Genomic DNA, 19198 nt, shown 5'->3' with positions numbered 1-19198 from the left:
ACCTCTACCTTGTGTCATATTCTTATTAATCTGCCCCTCAAAAGACTCCCTGGCTCACACAAAGAAGCAACCCAACAAATCCCTGTTCCCAGCCACGTTGCTTTCATGCTTTGGGAAGAGTTAACTGCAACAGCTCTAACTGTGATGCCACCTCACCCCCTCCACCTATGTGAGGTTCTTTGCCTTCTGTCTCCTCCTACGTCTACACCTGCACTAGAACCAGGAAGAATGTGCTTCCTACAATACTCCAAGAGCCTCTTCTGTTTCAGGATGTCATCATTTCAATTCAGGACTGAAAGTATTCCTAGCAAAAACCCAACAGCTAATAGCTAACAGAAGCAGTTGCTGGTGATCAGCTACAAGTAACCTGGAAGTACTGAGGAGTCACAAAAGAGAATTTGCATTACATTTAAGAACAGCATGCAGCTTAGGACCACTGCTTTCACTGACTACACTAAGCCATAAAAAAGAATTGGATTCTTACCTGCCATCACAGCAATTATGGTTTATGTTGCCCCCAAAACACACACGGCAGTACCAGAACTGTGTCAACTAGCTTTAACAGCTTCCCCAGCTATTAAGTACAGTAATTTCTGCTTCCTTTTTTTTCTTGGAGGAATATTCTTTTGTTTCCAGCCTCACTTACTTATTATACACACTGTTAATTAGCAACTATTTCTCCATACTCATAGGGTTATGGAGTCCCTATGACTGGAAAAGACTCTGTACCCTTCAAGATAAGAACAGCATAAAGGCAGCAACTCGCAAGACTGCTCTAGCTTAAAGCAAAGCTTTCCTCATTGCTCTCATCTCCTTTGACTTGAGTGCTGTCATCCTTCTACCAGAGCTTTAAAAACTTCATTACCACGAATGAAGGAAGACCAGAGCAATCAGTGAGGGTAGCAGAGGGTATAACTTAAGGAGCTGTTACTAGGATTTTTTTGTTGTTCCTGGTGGACTATTTTTCTCCTTGCCAGCAAGGAGGGAAAACCAGCAAGTTGTTTTCTCCAAGATTTTTTTTTTTAGGTTTAAGAACACGGATTATGTTGTAGCAATTTCTTCGCTGTAAAGCGTCAGCTGAGAAGTCTAACAGTAAGAAGGGCAAGGGAAAACTGAATGCTGATGCAGAGAGTGCCAGCAGACATCATCCTCATTCCACGGGATGTTTGTAGCTATGGCAGTTGAAGTCTACACTTCCATATGCTTAACATACCCTATTTATAAGCCAATTTTAGCTGACCTAGCATGTATCAGTAGTACAGTTAGAGCCAGCAGCCTGCAGGAAAAAGTGGGCACAGGTGTTTCCATAGCAAGGCCTGTGAGTGTCTCCCATACATACTTCCAGTCTAAGCAAGCACATGAAAGGCTTGGCTTGTCGCTTACCTAAGGAACCAGGAAAACAAGGGGAAGCTAGATTTTGCTTGTGTCCTAATGCCCATATAAAAATAAAGACAGATGAAATACCCTTACTACCTTGTTAAATTCCATAAGCCGGAAGAGAACGTGCTGCACACAGGTACAAGTAAAATCCCTTGCTGGCAGGTTTGCAGAAACAAATCTTTTATTTACACAGGCAAGTCTATCTTTAGACCCCATTTACCTCTTTACATTTCTCGAATATTTACATGACTTCATGATGCTCCAAGAAGGGAGTGATGAACAAAAAGATTACAGAAACTGTCAAAAGCATAGCAAAAAAAACCCAACCTATCATTGTGCTTTAAAACTTATGAGCTAGAATAATGTAGAAGAAATGTAGTTTTAGCACTTTGGTCCTAACGGTCATGCTCTAGAAGACACTTAAATAGCAGAGGGGATTTCAGAAGTGACCGTATCCAGAGGTTGCCAGTGACAATTCATGAGTGAATCGTAGAGTTCTTCGCTTGTCTCCGTGAATTGTCTGTTCATTTCATCAACATCCAAGTAGAGCTGTGGATCTGAAAATAAAAGCCTGGTAAGTCCAAGTATCAAATCTGAGGCATGCGCACAAAAAAACTTCACGTGAAATGGCTAATAAAATGTATTTTAAGCTAAGTGTAATAAGCTATTAGATCTACTAATTTTAGTGAGGTATTTAGTCCTCTAAAATTTTGAGCCTCACAACTCCAACTTTTGGGAATTTGTATATTAGAAGGCTGGGACTAGAACTGTCTTTCAAGATAAAGACAAAGACAATGTTTAAGATAGTAAAGATAACGTTTACGGATAATCAGCCATGAAACCCTCCCAAGAGTCATTTAATTCACTTCTACGGCAATACACGTTACATAGGATAGTTTCTAAACACTAACACAAAATGCCTCCACGTGAGGAACTTTGCAAACCTTCCAGGACACAAATATGTTTTGTACCGTATTTGTAAGTGCAAGCTGAATCCTCCTTTTGGAATCTGCAACATAAGCTTTTACCTCAGGGTGGAGAACAAAGCTTTTGCATATTACTGAGTTTCTAATATAAAATCTGTTTAGCGGAACCAATACAAAGAACAAAATTCTGTCTTAGACCATTTTCAAATGGGAATGAAGGCACAGGTACAAGAAACCTGCTGCGAAGCATTGACAGTGTCCCGTTTTACTTGATGCGGTCAGTGTATGCTGTATCAGCTTTAAAACCCCAGCTGATTGCAGATCAACCCCACAGAGGTTTGACCTCAGCTGAATTTTCAAGATGTTCTTCATCCAGTAGAGGTTGGCTTGTATTGTTAAAAGGCACAAGGATGGCTAAACTCAAGTGACAATGATAGAACCCTTATTACCGTCAGTAATTAGGTCATCACCGATTGCAGTCATAACTGAAGATTCCTGAAAGACAGAAAAGGCTAAGTTTAATCATAACTCATTTCAGAAAGCATCACAGATTCAAAGTGCTGCAGTCTCAACCCATTCCTTCTTCCTACAACTACAAGGATAGATGGCATTTTATCTACTTATTTTTAGAAGAAACCAATATTACAGTACAGGTTGGAAGGGACTTCCGGAGGTCACAACTAATACATTGACCACGATAAGACCACTTAAAACAACTGTTTAATTTGCTTTAAGCAAAGCAAATCAGAAGAACAGGAACAGAAGAAGCGTACGCAATTATGCTGTCAAAACCATTCTTTGGTATGCGTGAACAAATAATGGTGTATAAATCACTAATTCTATGGATTTACTATTTAAGCACTTAAATACAAACACCTCTGAATGGAATCTGCTCTTTTAACTTCACACTAAGCAGAAAGCATGTTTTCAACTTCGGATTCTTTTTGCTGATTCACACAAATCTGTACAACGTATTATCTGTGAAATATTTTCTTTACAGCAAGCGTGCACTATCTTTACCTCAAAAACAGCTGGAGCCATTAAAGAATCTCCTAAAGAGCAGTCTCCAACAGCTTGCATGCTGTCACAGGGAGCATAGGAGCTGTAGTTGTAGTCAGCGTAAGCATCGTAACTCCTCTGCGAGTAGTAGTTCTGGTAATCTTGGCAATAATCATTATGGTTGTATGACTGGTACCGCTGCAATTCTGCTTTCAGTCTGAAACATGAGAAGTTGCATACAGTCAGAGAACAAGAGACTGTAAACCCAGTTCTGAACTTAAACAATTTGTCAGCTTACATACTTCAAAGCTTAAAAGGAAGCTTTCCTAAACAGTCACCTAAGTGACAGCTTAAGTCACAGCTCAAAACCTCATTTCTATAGAAGCAAGCATCCTCACCTTTGCCAATACCAGAAGGAATTGTTCTCATGGATTAACTCCAGAGCCTTGACATGGTTACCTGTACACATCAAGTATTTTTAGCGTTGGCATAAGCAAGCTGCTGCTATGTCTCTGTGCTTTGCTAAAGATTGATTTAAGACCAGAGACATTTATCAAGCACAGCTGCTTTAAAGATGCAGTCTTAACCCTTCTATCTTTTGTTTGGTTAATTACTAGATCTTATTTCCAGAAAGAAGTGAATGGAGTCAGATTATCCATTTCAAAGAAGCATCTGACACCGCCTGTCAGTTTGCCATGTCTACCTCCACCTGCTCAGTTTTTTTGTTTGTTTAAAGTCCATTAAACATTCAACAGCTGCCAACTATACCGCTCAGGTGAAGTCAGTCTTGCTTAACAACACAATCGCGATTCTCCAGCATGACGCCTTATTATTAGTGGGAGAATTACAAAATACGCTGGTTCTTAAGAAGAAAGGGCCAGCTGATTAGCTTTCACTACTTTCCCTTTCAAGATTTTCTCAGGGGCAGCTTCAGACTAATGACAAGAACCAAGACAAGTGCTATCTGTACTAAAACTGAGGTACACTGCATAAAGAACATTCAGATAACCCAGCTGCATATTCAAAAAAATCCGCTGTTTAGACTTGTCTTCACTGATTCTGTACAGGCAGACCTCCTGTGTCTGCAGTGCCCAGTTTCTCTGACTTGAATTGGGGATGCAGAGAAGTGAGTTCTATGCTTTTGGGGAAGAATACAAGCTGAAGGCATTCTGAAATAGCTTCCAAACTCAGCAAACATGAGGGACAAACTAATCCAATGGCTGGGTATTTCAATGCTAAGAGAGCACGGTACTCAGCCATTCAGAAACGTATTACTGATGTGTATTTTAATACCTACATTTGTTTCAATACTGCAAAGCTACACAAGTTCTAATAAAGAGGTAATCCATTGTCTTGTTACTGTAGTAAACAAACAGAAGATACATCATCTTAGGTCTTCTGCTTCCAACTGCACTCTTCCTACATACAGTTGTGTAGGGAAGGAAAATCTGAAAATACTGTTGACGTTCTTCTGGATAGCCGAAGCAAGAAAACATGTTTGTGGCTTATTCTTGTTTTCAAAATAAAACAATATTAATTTAATCAAAAAATTTTGGCAAAGAAGTTTGGACAGTGCTCTCTTGGAGAAGAGCATTTCCATTCTAAAGCAGAAGGAGGCAACATTTGCAGAATTATGCTAGGTAAACAGAAACAGAAGTGTCATTTTTTACTATTTAACAGAACACACAAGCTAACCTCATGAACATACTGAAATTGTTTATATGAAGTCCTGTTTTGTCAGTATCCTGAATCAAAGTTCATCAAATTTGGTATCAATTCTTTAACCGTTCAGAGACCTGAATTGCCTTAAATAAGTGATAGAACTGAGCCGGTAGAGTAAGAAACCCTCTCAGGAAGTGCTAAGCTTTAAACTCCCCATTGCCCTAAGCTCATGAAAAGCAAAGAATAGCATTCTAAACCTGTTCTAGTAATAACGCCTTTGGCTTTCTCCCTGCGTTCCCATTTTTCCCCCCCACTTCTTTCCTGTCAACCCACTGTAAAACTAGTTATGTGCTTCTCTCAAACTAGAGGGAAAGCTCTAAGAACAAGAACTCCCTAGCACATAAAACCACTTGTTGTCCCTTCTACCTTATGCAGGCCCAAACCTGAAAATATTTACCAATGCATTCAGCTTTGCTACTGTTGAGAAACAAGGCTGGTTACAATGGCAGCTAAGCCCAAGTTGCGCTGTCTGGCTAGACTTAACAGTTGGATTCCCCCAGCCATCCTGAAGCAGGTTGATGAATCCAGGGAGTCAAAACATAGGACTTCTGCATTTCTGGTTTTGTAGACTGCATCCTGTGTGCAGCCACTACAGCAAGGGCCACAGACTTTCCAAAGGCAGAGCTACAAGAATCTGATTATTTAGAATAACTGTATCAATGCACAACTCCTTGGTTACCTTTTAGAAATTCCTATGCTTAGCCGGATTCCTTTTCCCCCCAGACCTGGTGCGTTCTGGCAGTCTTGCAGTGCCCTCATCTGATCACCTTGCTCACCAAATCTGTCATAGGCATACCCTCTACTATTTTCAAAAGGGAGAAAACCAATTCTGGTATGCATAACAGTTACAAAGCTAACGAATTCAGTTTCTGTCTTCTACAAAAAACAGAAGATAGCAGCTACTATAGCTTCTATTACTTAAGCAACCTCTCTGGCATGTGCACGTGCACAGAAAAGGCTTTCACCAAATTAAAAAACTTGGGCCAGAAGCAAAAAGCTTATTCCTTGGTAGCATTAAGATGCAACTCACTGAGAGCCAGCAAAACAATACATTTTAAGTGCTCTCTGCGTAAGTAATCAGATTCCATATTTCTGCATATACAGCAGTTAATCAGTTAGCACTAATCCACTCCTTTTGGAGCCACAAACTTTATTGGTCACAAACACCAAGAGCTGGCTGTAATTATCTGAACCAGTATTAACCGGTACCTCTGAACTCTTCAAACAAAAATATCTTTCAGGTGCTCTTAGAAGAACAACATCAATTGCCTGCAACAATTTGATGGCTTTGCTAAACGGAGCACTGAAAAGCACAGTGGTACAGTTTCTTTTGTAGCCTGTTCAGAAATTATAGCCCCGTGCCTACAGCTTCAAATCAGGCCAAGCTTACCAGCCCAACTCTTACAGCTTAAGTTCACTGCACTCGAATGCCTTCAAGACGTGCTTTTAGGAGCCATGGAGAAGAACCCTCTGGTAAGACCACCATTATAAAGTACTGAGTGTTGTTTTACACTTAAAATAGAACTATCTGTTACAGTCATTCATCAGCTTTCCCTAGGCTGCTGCTCTCTCACTACTGAATGTGATCCTGCTCTCAGTTTCCCACTAACTTTTTCCCCCAGCGGTTATGGCCTCTTTTCATCTATGACACTTTTAAGGGACTACACCGTGTTGAAAAATGCTGGTTAACATTTCCTTTTACACAAGGTGCCTCATCGAATTTTCCTGACTAAACCAGACCCCAGAACCTTAACTAGAAGAGGAAGCACACAAACACACACGCCTCCCTGGCCACCATATCTCCCCAAAACATATCTGTTCAGTAACAGACCAACTGTAAGAATACTGCGATTAAAATCAGTATAGCTCTATACACTGCTTTTGTTCGGGATTACTAGCTAATGTCCTTCCCCTTACCCCTTCTGGAATTAATACTGAATTCTGTACTCCAAAACGCGGTTCTTAAGTCATACAAATGACATTTAACAATCAGAATTTTTCCACACAGTGATCCTCAATAAAAACTTCAATCCTCTACTGCAGTCTTTCAACAAATTAAAGGAATACAAAACTGGCTAATAACTGTTCAGTGATTTTTGGACCTTTGTAGCACTAGAGTAACAGCAGTACACTCTGCAGCATAGTTGCAAGTATGTGGGAATAATCTCTTTTTTTCTCTGAAAAGTGTGAGGCCTCTATTTCACCCTACTAAAGATTTTACCACCAACTGTACTGCTAGCATTGAGACACTGCAACTTCTGTGCTTGTATGAGATGCAGGACAGGTTCCTTAAGGTGTCGCAATTTTTTGTCTAAACCTAGTGTTGAGATCAAAAAAGGGATTGCTACTAATTGCGTACGTATCAATAACCAGGACAGAAGACATGCTGCATATAGGAATTAAACTTTTTCTAAAGCTCTAGTACATGAACATATCAAATCCCGCAGATTTTTTCTAGTATGGTTTCAGAGGTCTTACTTGATGGACATAAGCGCACAAGTGAAGACAAAAGATACTCTGTTTACCTGAAGTACTGGTTTGGACCCCAAATGAAAAAGCTGGCTTTGCTTGCTAAGGTTCCTTCTCTGATGGTTTAACGAAACTGAAGTTGAACATAGGTTTTGCTGTGCTCTCTTCTTTTGTACGCTCGGACTTCCCAACTGAAAAGCTAGGCTGTGTCTTTGACTCTTCAGTGTCAGCTTTCTTTCCAAACACTAACGGAGCAGCAGTAGTGACAGAATCCTGCTTCTCTTCTGTCCTTCCCAAAATAAACTGTGAGGCAGCTGCAGACTCTGCACCTGAACACTCTGAGTGAACACCGAATGTAAATGATGGCAAGGCAGCATTTTGTGGACGCAGTCGCAGTACCAAAACCTGCAGAAATAAGTGAATGTCAAGTCCGTAACCCACGGTGTATCTGCAGTACGTGAAGGTTTGAACTACATTCTAGTCCTGATCTTTCCAGTCAAAACTGTTTAACAAACAACCAACCAAACAGTAAAACAAACAAGAAAACCCCATGCTTCCTCTCTACATAAAACTTTTCACAATTGTGTTTTCTGCCCACCACCTGGCTTTAAAAAGTATACGAACTTCTTTGAAAGATCATGTTTTTAGTCTGAACTCCAAATGAACAACGTGTAGGGCATGTAAAGAACAAGCACGTCATTAATGAAAGCTTTTCTCTAAAAAGGATAAACTTATTCTTGGGGAAAAGTGTGGAAACAGAAGTTATCTAGGCAATATTCCTACAGGAAAAACGAATAATTTTGCCACACCTCAAAGGAAAAAATAATTGTGCTTAACAGGTAAGAAAATAAAAAAAATCAGAGCAAACCAAAAAATAAATCACAGAATATGCATCCTCGTTTTAATCATTAAGTATTACCTCTGAGCTCTGCTTTGGTGCTTGGCTTTGCACTTTCACAGGCTACACACTTCGTGGCCTCTGCTTTGTTTTGAACCAAGCAGGTCTCCCAATCCCAGCTTCCTTCAGGCTTCTTAAATTTGTCTAAATCCAGAAATTCTCCAGAAGGAGCAGAAAATGCAGATGCACTGCTACTGGTCACAGGTGTTGGACCCTCTGTGAGACAAACAAGACAGTTAACCATCCTGTTTGAACATGAACTATAAAATGAGCATTAACTTTTAAATTTGATTTGTCAAATCCCACAGAAATGTTCAAAACTACTCCGCAACTCCCCCCCCCGCCCCTGAAGAAAATAAAAGCCACCAAAAACCCACAAAGAAACAAAGAAAGAAACAAAAAAACCAGAGTGGAACTCAAAGCTTCCAAACAACACACAACTCTGTTCAGCACACAAGCTTCTGCTGCTGTTGACGACAGTGTAACCTCCATAAAGAGGCCTGACAGGTGCCTTTTAAAAAAAAAGGTGCCTTTTAAGAGAGAAGCAGAAGATAACGCTTCAAATTCAAAACCGGAAAGACAAGAATGGCTCTTCCCTTCCACAGCACACGCAGAAAACTTTTATCCTAGTATTACTTGCATCGCTCTTCCTCCTGACAAGTGCAACGTAACCGTGCAATTCACTGCACCATGGTCACAGTAAACCCCTCATTTCCAAAATTCCTCCTTGCAATGGCAAGAGCCTCAGACAAAGATGCCGACTGACCGCTCAGAGGTTGGAAGTCCAAGAGAATCAACTCTGTCTGAAATCCATTATCTTACCTCATGAAATTTCAGTCTTACCGCACAGGATGATTACAAAAGCCCGGTCTAGTCCACCTTAATTTGTTTCTTCCAGGATATATTTGCACAGGTGTTTTTCGATGTAATGGCATGTTAAATGACATTTAGAGTCAAAGTTAGAATTAGAATCGTATTTTAAAAACAATACAACCACGCTCAAAATCAATTACGGTCACACACAATGGGAAACAACCCAGTACTGCCCTGAAGAAGTTACCCAGCGGGTCACTCGCTTTCTTGAAGCCTACCACTGACCTTCATAGGCATCTCTCTGCTTTAGCTTAAGACTAGTTAAGACTACACTGTCTTGAAATCTGGCTTCACATCTCCCCTCAATTACATACAAACGGTGAGTAGAGGCATTTTGGACACATTCTGTAATTTTTTTTACTTATTTTTTGAAAGAGAAAAACGCAGTCATTTTTAACTCTTTCTATGGAGTTCTCATTTTCGCCAGTGAAAAATCACTATGTTGTTTTTAAATTAAGTCACTCACTTCAGCCATCTTCCCTCACCAGCTGCAAAGCCGGGGGTATCTGCATTGATCCAGCTCCGTACTAATACATTTCACAATCAGTTCAATTTATGCGACAGGCTGGAACCTGGGCTGAGACCTCTGAAGTGCCTGTAAACCAATCCTGCAGACAGCCGCTAACCCATCAACCGTACCTGGGAATCGTGTTGCTTAAAATATTCCATATATGCAACGTACTTTTATTCTGTACAAGATTCACAGAGGCTAGGATGGAAACAACAGGAAAAAAAGGACCATACCTGGTTTCTCAGACTGACAGGCTACACATTTGTTATCTTCCGTCTTATTTGGTACAAGGCATATTCCACAGTCCCAAGAGCCTTTCGCCTTCTTAAATTTGTCTCCAAAGCCCAGAGTGGCTGTTGTGTCAGTGCTGCTCGAGGAGGATGTCACTGTCACCGAGCTGTCTGTGACCACTGGTCATGTCAGAGCAGGCATTACTCCCGTTCCAGGTTTTGGTGTCTCACATGCTATACATTTTGTAGCTTCCGGTTTGTTTTGGACAAGACATGTATCACAATCCCACGTTCCAGGTACTGTTTTGAATTTGTCTCCAAAGCCCAGCATCCCTGCTGGGGGCGCTGCTGGCTTTGAGGTGTCGCATTGACTTGAACTTACTGTCTGTTTCATACTCTCAACTGTTGAGGCTTTAGTAGCTTGACAAGTTACACATTTGTCCTTTATGTCTTTGTTTTGCAGAAAAGGGTCACATGTATCAGATTGCCAGTACGATGCTTGTTTAGAAGTCTCTTTACCTGCAGAAAAAGTTGTTATTGCAGGCCTAGTATAAACCACTGTGCTTGTTGTAGGTTGTGCAGACGTAGAAGAGCGTGTTTTCAACAATCCAAAGTCTAGGAAGCAAGAAAAAAAAGTCTTCCTGTTAGCGCAGCACCTCACTACATGTAACTAAGTGACTTTACTAGAGGGCAAAAATTTCAACTCAGGTGCCAATGGTTACAACTAGACATTCAGACCGAGCGCAACAGGAAGTCCCCAGAAATCTTATCTAAACGGATGAAATTTCATCTGCTGCACTGGGTCACAACAGAACATTTCGTTAAAGCTTCATTTAACTCTTTGTTTCCAAGCAAGCTTTAAATCAACATTTTCACTGGTCGATACAAGTACAAACAGACAGTAGCTGACTGAAATCTGACAGTCCAACGTGGAATGGAAATAATACAATTTGATTAAGACGCGATGCCCAATCGAATCAAATTTCTAAAGCTCCTCCTTCCGTAGCAGATGACTCAAATCTACTCCAGTAACTGTACAGAAGTTTGTACTCGGAGCAGCAATCCGTATGGTATTTTCCCACAGATGCTGAATATTAATTAAATAATAAAAACTCAAGACAATTGAACAACTGTCTAATTTTCTATAATCTTTTTCAAAATGCATCGGACACAGGACAACTCCTTATTTAAAAGGTGGCAATTTTAACAGAAAAGACAAGCTACTAATACAGAAAGACTAAAGGAAATGCATCTTAAACAGCAGCTCAAGTTGCTTGTAAATCTACCTTGAACATAGTTGTTTTGTGGTTTGTTGGTTTTTTTTTAGTCAAAAATGAAGTCTTTGAACAATGTGGATTTAGATTCTGCTTCTTTTAAACCGATAAAGAAAGTGAATGTCACTTCATTCAGAGGTCTTCCCTTAAACAAAATGCACAATGTATTTTCTCTCACTTAGCTCTTTCCAGTAGAGAAATGTGCTGCCTTCTTAACAAGTATGTAAGTTAGAAGAAGACTTTTGGGAAAAGATCAAACTCAATAAAGCCCTTTTTCTTAAAAGATATCTTTTCCACAGACACACTTTATGAAACTGTTGAAAACAATTGCAATTGCTTAAAAACAAAATTCAGAAAAGGGTTTTTAACGTAAAACACTCCACTTCTGTTTGCAGTTTAAATTTTAATCCACAGGAGCCATTGTAAGCTAAGGCCCAAAGATTCGCAGCTTTCGCCATGTATTTGGAACTGAAGCTCTTTCCTATTCTTTCTTCACCTGGGCTGAAGGTGGGACAGGAGTGTTGAGTTTTACAAACATTTCCTTTTCAATTCCACAAATTGTATTTACTTAAAATGAAACACCGATTATCTGGCTAATTCTCTTAGTACCTCATTTACAATTACATCCTAACACGTAAAGGAGATGCAACCCATCTGCTTTTCATCTTGCAGTTTTACTTCCAGCAACAAACACCACTTAGAATAGAAGGGGGCAGATGCACCCTAACAAACGCAGCGCTTAATGTAATGCTCTCCTACATTCATATTTATAGCAGATACTCTATTAACCATAAGTCGTGTGTTGGTTTTTTTTTAATAAAAAATGCTAGCGTATTTTTTGCAGCATCTTTTTAAAAGGAGTTCATTATCTCACCAGGATTTTTTAGAACGTCTAAGACGCTTCCTTCCTTTAAGACGTGGGCAGTGGTGAAGGGACCACCAGCAAAATCTTTGACCTCCTCTTTCTGTGTGTTGATGTTGGTTGAGGTGGTGGTGTCTTTTGAAACAAAAGAAAACAAAACCAGCTTTCACAATGTGACCTAGTTAGAGCAGATTATACTCACTTTTGTTAGAAACAAGAATTTCCAGCTTCATGCTTCTCACATAAGAATCTTCACAAATTCTACTTACTTTGCAATGCTTTATGATTACAAGCAAAACAAAAAGCAACAAAACAAAACAAAAATTATAAAAGCAGATCTGTCACTGGAAAAATACTGCAGAAGTCCAACACTGCCTGGAATTGCTAGCATGCGCAGACAGGACAGATTGAAGATTTAATAAAGAAAAAAAGGAAAATCAGCACTTCAGATCTGAAGTGCTAAAGTTTCAGTTACCTAGGGTAAGAAAGGGCGTCACTGGAGTACCACTGGGTCCAGAAAGTTCTGCCGATTTTACAACGGGAACACTAAATGTAAACCCAATCTGCTATGAACAAGAGAGGTTTTTCAGATTCTCAAGCCACAGGAACTTCAATCGAATGCACACACAAAACCAAATCTGAAAGCTGCTCTTCACATTTGTAGCACGCATGCTGAATGACAAATTATAAGCCAGAAGCCTACATACTTTTCTCCATCAAGGCAGATTCTGCTTTAGTGTTCTGCAACAGCCTACTAAATGCCTAAGAAAAAAAGTCAAGCTCCTTTATTATTTTACTTACAGAAGACGTAGGTAGCACTTCTGCCTCAGTAGATTTCACAACTGGAGATGAAAACGCGAACTCAGGACTGCTAACAGTACTTGTTGGTTGTATCTGTATTTTCAAAAGAATTAAAGGTTTATATTTAAGAGCAACAACTACTTGAATTCACTACCCAACAGAAGTCCCGCAGTGACGTCGAAAAACCTGATGTTTGAGTTATTTTGCAGATAAAAGTAATAATAAAACACAGGGAAGTTTCCAAGTGGGTATAGGACAATATCTTCAAAACCAAATTCCAGAAACTGAGAGGAAAAGCTGGAGATGCTACTTAGGTCTAAATGCACGGAAAAGCAAGCCAGGAAGCTGAAGAACGGCAAACTCAGCCCAATGATACTCCAAGAACTTCAGCAAACACCTCAACATGTTAAAGCAGCTGTCTACTTCAAACCGTACAAAAAATATTTCAAGTACTCTGGAACAGATTAATGTTTATTTTATTGCAATAATATGCCAATTATTGCACCCTAGGCTCATTCTATGTGAGGCTTATATGACCACGTTACCTCTAATTTAATAACTTAAATAAAGTTGTGGTTTAACCATTGCAGGCAACTAAGCACCACACAGCCACTCGCTCACTCCCTCCAAGTGGAACAGGGAAAAGAACTGGAAATAAAGAAGTAAAGTTGTTAAATTTGAGGTAGCATTAATGACTCATCGCATGTAATGGCTACCTGGAAAGACAAATGCCATAACCCTGTACATACTCCCCACTCCTTCCCCTTCTTTCCCCCAGCATTTATTGCTGAGCACGATGCTAAATGGTGTGGAATATCCCTTCGGTCCTCTGGGCTCCGCTGTCCTGGCTGAGTGCCCTCCCAGCCTCTTGTGCATCCCCGACCTCCTCGCTGGCAGGGCAGCGTGAGACACAGAAAAGGACTTGTCACTGTGTAAGCACTGCTCAGCAACAGCTAAAACACCAGTGCCTTACCAACACTGTTTTGCTCACAAATCTGCAACACAGCATCATCTAGCATCATCTACTACGAAGAAAATTAACTCTACCCCTGCCAAAACCACTATAAATAACGTGGCATAAAGTCCACACCCCCCTTCCCCCGCAGACTTCCACAGCATTTGAAGCAGTTATACAATCACGTTAAATGGGAGTTGGCAGGCTCTAAGACTGAGAGAAGCAGAATCAAAACATTTATGCCTTTTTCCCCAAACTGGCATACAACCCCAATTCATTCAGCTGCGTAGAAACTAATATTTGTTAGTTTCATGAGCACCACAGAAAAAGTCAACTCGCAATAAAGCAGTATACTCATTGTAAACATTATTTATAGCATAAAGATTTACCTTGCCCGCTGCCGTCGCTGCTGCATCTGCCATGCCTGCCGCCTCCGTTGAATTTGCCACGCTTGTCGTTGCCGCTGTTGACCTTGATATGTCCTTTCTCATCAGCAGGTATGGCATGCCCGCCGCCATTATTGGATATGTCAAGCCTGAGGGCACTGTTGAACATGTTATGCCCGACGTCGCTGTTGTATATATCATGTCCTCCACCTCCTCCTCTGATAGATCTGTCAAGTCCTCCACCTCCGATGGATCTGTCATGCCCTCCACCTCTGATGGATCTGTCATGCCCTCCACCTCTGATGGATTTGCCATGCCCGTCGCAGCTGCTGGAGTTGCCGTGCTCATTGCTGCTGTTGAAACAGCGCTCGGTGACGCTGAGACAGCGCTACTACCAATGAAACTAGAATTGAACTGAGGCAGCGATGCAGCACTGATGGGTAGGGGTATTTTCGGTAGCACTGGTTCCTCCACTTCCTAAAGTTGCAAATTTTAATTTTTCTTATACAAGACATACTACTTTCTCACCCCATCCCACCCAATTTATTAACAAAATTAAATAGAACAAAAATCCATACAAATTAAGAGAAAGCAAGTTTCCAGAAGAAATCCCGATCTCCCCACCTCTGTCTACCACGTCATTTTAATTTATGGCAGGCCTGCTTCCACATTATACTCTATTCAACAACTGTACAGCAAGAACACTGAAAGTTAACTCAAAACCTGTGCAGAACAGAGACGCACAGATCACATTTTTTTTCTTTCTTTTCTATACTTTAGTCATCAAAGCTCTAGAGAAGCATCATCCTTTCTAACTACCCTCGCATGGCTTCAATTAAGAGTACACTCTCAAGACAAGTGAGAAAGTGTTCCTCTTGCAAAATTAGGCAGGATAGCTGCCAAAGTTTCTAAAGTCATTACAGCAGTGAACGTGGAAAAAGGTAATGTTTAAAGAAGCAGGTAGGTTCAACAACCAAACTAAACACAAAAAGCACCAAAGAAAGTCAGACTAGCAGCACTGAAGATTGTGTTCTGGTAAATACAGTCTATACCATGTATCAGGATGCAAATATAAAAATCAGAAGAGAGCCTCTTAACAACTTCAATTTTCATCCCTGCCACTTACTTTATTTGATTACTAAGATTGGATGAGTTATGTTTTAAATGGCATAGAAAATCTGACCGAAATTTGTACAGTACTATCATGATCTACTTAGAAATGACTAGGCAGGGATGTAAGTTGGTACTACTGATATTCAGTGCATCCTGTAGCTTACATCTGTTTCACAGTTTTGATTTGAAAAGTTTATGGAACTTTTGATATTTGGACCATTATTTTATTTGCGTTACAGGAATAAACAACAGTGTTTACGATTTCTTTATATTGCATCATCCAGAAGTCCCATTTAATGATTTGAAACTTAAATTAACTTAAATACTTAATATTAACTTAATATTAATTAAATACTTAATGTTAACATAAATACTTAAATTAACTTACAGGCAGCTTATATAACATCCAATAAAAGAAAAAATAATCTGAATATTCATGGTCATAGTTTTATGGAATAGATTTTTCCTATTAAAATGAGAAAAAAACTCTCTCACAATGAGTTTGGTGAGTATCAAAAACTGAGTCATCGTTAGCAGACATGCAGAATGCTGTCTTCTACTACTCTTTTTCACACTCTTGGCCTGTATCTTTCTGTATGACTTAAATATGAAACCAAAAATTAAGCTTTTTTTTTCTTTTTATACTTGGCACTCGTTTCAAGTATCATTCCTGTAGAAAAACTATACAAACCTTCACCAAAACTTCTCTTCTTAGGACTCATTCATTCAATTGCTAACGAGAAATGTTATAGTTTGAAGAATCTGAAGAGAAGGTAAGAGAATTAAAAATTTCAAAATTACATAAGCAAAGTTCAGGTATTCAAACACAGGAAATCAATTGGAGCCTGCTCTGAAACCCACAAGAAAACAAAAACAATGCAAAAATAAAGCGGTATTGTTATAATTTACTATGATGCAATAAAACTGACACACTTAGCTAGTTACTTCAGTAAGCTCAGTGACAGCAATTAATTTAAGAGTCACTTACCTGTTCTTGTACAGCTCCTGATAAATAGTGTATTCCTCTTTCCCTTCTCATTCTGCCGCCTCCGCTACTCACTCCTGAAGACAGACCATTGGACGCAGCAGTACTGAATTTGTAGCTGGTCACATTGCTAGCACACGACAGTACAGAAGTTGGGGGAAAAAAGAGAAAAAGAAATTACCAGCCAAATTTTTTTTTCAAGATATTAGAGCTGTTATTAGTCCTAGAATTGAAACCTGCTGATCAGAAAAAAACTAAAGCTGTCTCACAAGTTGCTAAACGCTGGTAAATACTTGATGTTCTAAATAGGAAAAACTTTATTAACAGCAGCAATGAAAAGGACATACATAAGTGCACCGTTCACATGGGAACAATGACTAAGCCAGAAGACCTGAAATAGAAGAGCTGATTTAGATTGTTATTTTCCAGTGCTTCCTTTAAATAGGACTGGTTCTCTGATTCTGCGATGCACGTGTATCTTTTGCAGGGATATAAAAGAACAGCTCACAAAAATACAGAAAGAGTGCACATATGCACACATACACATGGGAAACACTGCCAACAGCTCTGATAGAATAGGGACGCCTCAGACTTGTGTGGCAAGGTAATATGGCCTAAGCTTCAGAAGCAGCTCTGGCTTTCATGTGGCCATCAGCAGGAACAGCAGAGGTGTTTGGGTATGCCAACATTCCAGAAGTCTTTTCAGACATGAATACAGATCCCTTTTGTAAGGCATACAAAGGCATTTTTCTGGTACTTAAAAAAGCCTAGCACATAACCAGAAAGATATCCTAATCCAAGAGGAAATGGGGAAAAAATAACCCAAACCAGAAGTGGAATAGGGAATAACTCTAACAAAAGTACTATGGCAAGAAAATGAAGTATGCCTGGAAAAACCGTGACATCAAAGCTTATCTTGCAGCCAATCAGTCAGTCAGTACAAAAGTGCATTAGATCGCACTGGAAGACACCAGGTCAAACTCCCACAATACTGAGGAGGAGAACTGGTCTAAACTTGTCAAATACTTGACAACAGCCTGCTTAGCACTGTAACTGCATAGAGGAAGACAGATCCCTAAGGCATATGCTCAGACTTTTCTCTAATCCGAACTGTCAATCCATTAGAATTCTGAAAAAAGTCTTACATCAAAATAGATCTTCATTCAGACAACTATCGCTTGCCCATAACAGCCCATATTCCTCTTTCTGTTAACACCTGTGAGCTTCAAGGGGGCAAAGACAGTTGTCAGCCTTCAAGCAAGTCTAATCTACAATTGGACTCAGGATATAAAATATATATATATATACACACACACGCATAGATATATAGCATTGGTGGGCCAGAGATTTACTGAGTATTCCAACTCAACTGTCCAAAGGGACTCTTGCCAGCAGATCAGTGTGGTGCTCCTGCTCCAGAACATGGCACCCAACAGAGACCAGCATCACAAAAAACACTACCACCACTACCTACTCTACAAACAAAAGGTAGGGCACTGCAATAAACTTTGTGAACGAAATCAAAAGCAGTATGAGTTTGCTGTATCTCCTTCCTAAATGGAGAAGTAGAAAGGAGTTCTAACAGAGACAATTTAGAACAGTTTGAAAAAAACATAATTAAAACCCAGCACCTGATTGCACCTGTACCAGAACCTTAAAGCCAGTCGCTTCCACCCCTGAAAAGGTGGTTGTTGTGAAGTCCAACTTTTAGATGCCAAAACAAAGTGTTGAGTTCTTTCTGCAAGCCAAAGAATGCCCATGGTCACATAAGAATTGCTTGGCAGATGAGCATAGAGTCAACAAAATTCCCTGCTACTGTTCTTTGAAAAGAGCAACCCCCTAAAAACCGAGTGCAAAGTCCCTTAACTCAAGCATTATTACCCAAAACACCATTTGCCCAGAAGGAAAAGCCATCAATATTATCTGGAGGATAACTCATTTGACCTAAACCAAGAAAGCAGTATAACACAAAGCAGTCTCCTCAAGAAGAAATTCAATTAATTCTGCTGGATTTTTTTTATTTTAGAGATGAGTTAGCATTTGGCCTCAAATGATCCTAAAGAACACATGGTCTTCATGTGAACTCAAAGCAGACAATTAACTTCATCATGAAAGGAGTATTAAAAAAAAGAATAATAAATCATAAATCTTCCTCCATGTTTTTGCTTAAAAAATAAAGAAAAAAACACATCAATAAACATCCTCCTGAACTGTAACTCACTTCCCCTACTTCACCTTCTAAAGAATGCTTCAGAAAGAATCATCCCATTAGGACAGAGCTTTCAAACTGCAAGCAATTAAATAGCTAAAACTAATAGCTTTTCCCCTAGGGAACATTAGGAGGGACAAATTATTTTGTTATAAGTAAACTGAGTTATAAACCATGAAATATCTGTCAAAGCAAAATTTGTAACGCTACAGATTTAGTTAAACTACAAAATGAGCCATATTTCCTGTAGAAGGAAAAAATTAGGCCTCCAATAGCAAAGATCCTTTCTGTGGATACAGCATTATAACGTGCCTCGTTTCCCATCTTCGTATCCTACTCAGAAGATAAACTTGGGATAAAAAGTGGTGTATCAGTACTTTTATTCTTGCTCATCTTCCTTCCTTTCATAAAAACAACAATTTTCTCAAAGTTATATTGATCTTCAAACACAATCCAGACTTTGCAGCTCCCTCAAAATACAAAATTTTCATTGGATTTCCCATTCCTTTTACTGAGAACTGTCACCACCTTTCAGGTGCAGACCGTACTGAAAAAGGAGATTTCTTTCTTCCTTCAAGTAAGTTTTAAATTAATAGATGTCATAC

At 39.6% G+C, this 19198-nt stretch overlaps 2 protein-coding genes across 2 annotated transcripts in view; one reads left to right on the top strand and one right to left on the bottom strand.

The window, feature by feature from the left end:
- Positions 1–1793: 1793 nt before the first annotated feature.
- On the bottom strand, positions 1794–5794 carry LOC310882561 (uncharacterized protein C6orf52). Its single transcript, XM_083801469.1, has 4 exons — positions 5425–5794; positions 3327–3522; positions 2756–2801; positions 1794–1937 (listed from the first exon to the last, which is right to left on the bottom strand). Exons 2-4 carry the CDS (start codon positions 3384–3386, stop codon positions 1801–1803), a joined length of 243 nt encoding a protein of 80 aa, XP_083657595.1. The 5' UTR covers positions 3387–3522; positions 5425–5794; the 3' UTR covers positions 1794–1800.
- The window catches only part of LOC310882504 (uncharacterized protein), a gene marked incomplete at its 3' end in the record, with an annotated part of 45724 nt that continues 28351 nt past the window's right edge, over positions 1826–19198 (top strand). The window contains exon 1 of the mRNA XM_083801362.1: positions 1826–1954. The remainder of the gene's footprint in view (positions 1955–19198) is intronic.

This window comes from Anser anser (genome assembly GCF_964211835.1).
Source record: "Anser anser genome assembly, chromosome: 16".
In the NCBI taxonomy this organism is placed as follows: Eukaryota; Metazoa; Chordata; class Aves; order Anseriformes; family Anatidae; genus Anser; species Anser anser.
The sequence above is the reverse complement of the archived record's forward strand: the minus strand, read 5'-3'. Positions and strand labels throughout refer to the sequence as shown.

Coding starts and splice junctions, on each gene's coding strand:
- LOC310882561 (XM_083801469.1), bottom strand. CDS start 3,386: ATGCAAGCTGTTGGAGACTGCTCTTTAGGAGATTCTTTAATGGCTCCA. Junction 2,802..3,326: donor TGGCTCCAGCTGTTTTTGAG/GTAAAGATAGTG, acceptor TCTGTCTTTCAG/GAATCTTCAGTTATGACTGC. Junction 1,938..2,755: donor TGATGACCTAATTACTGACG/GTAATAAGGGTT, acceptor TTTTATTTTCAG/ATCCACAGCTCTACTTGGAT.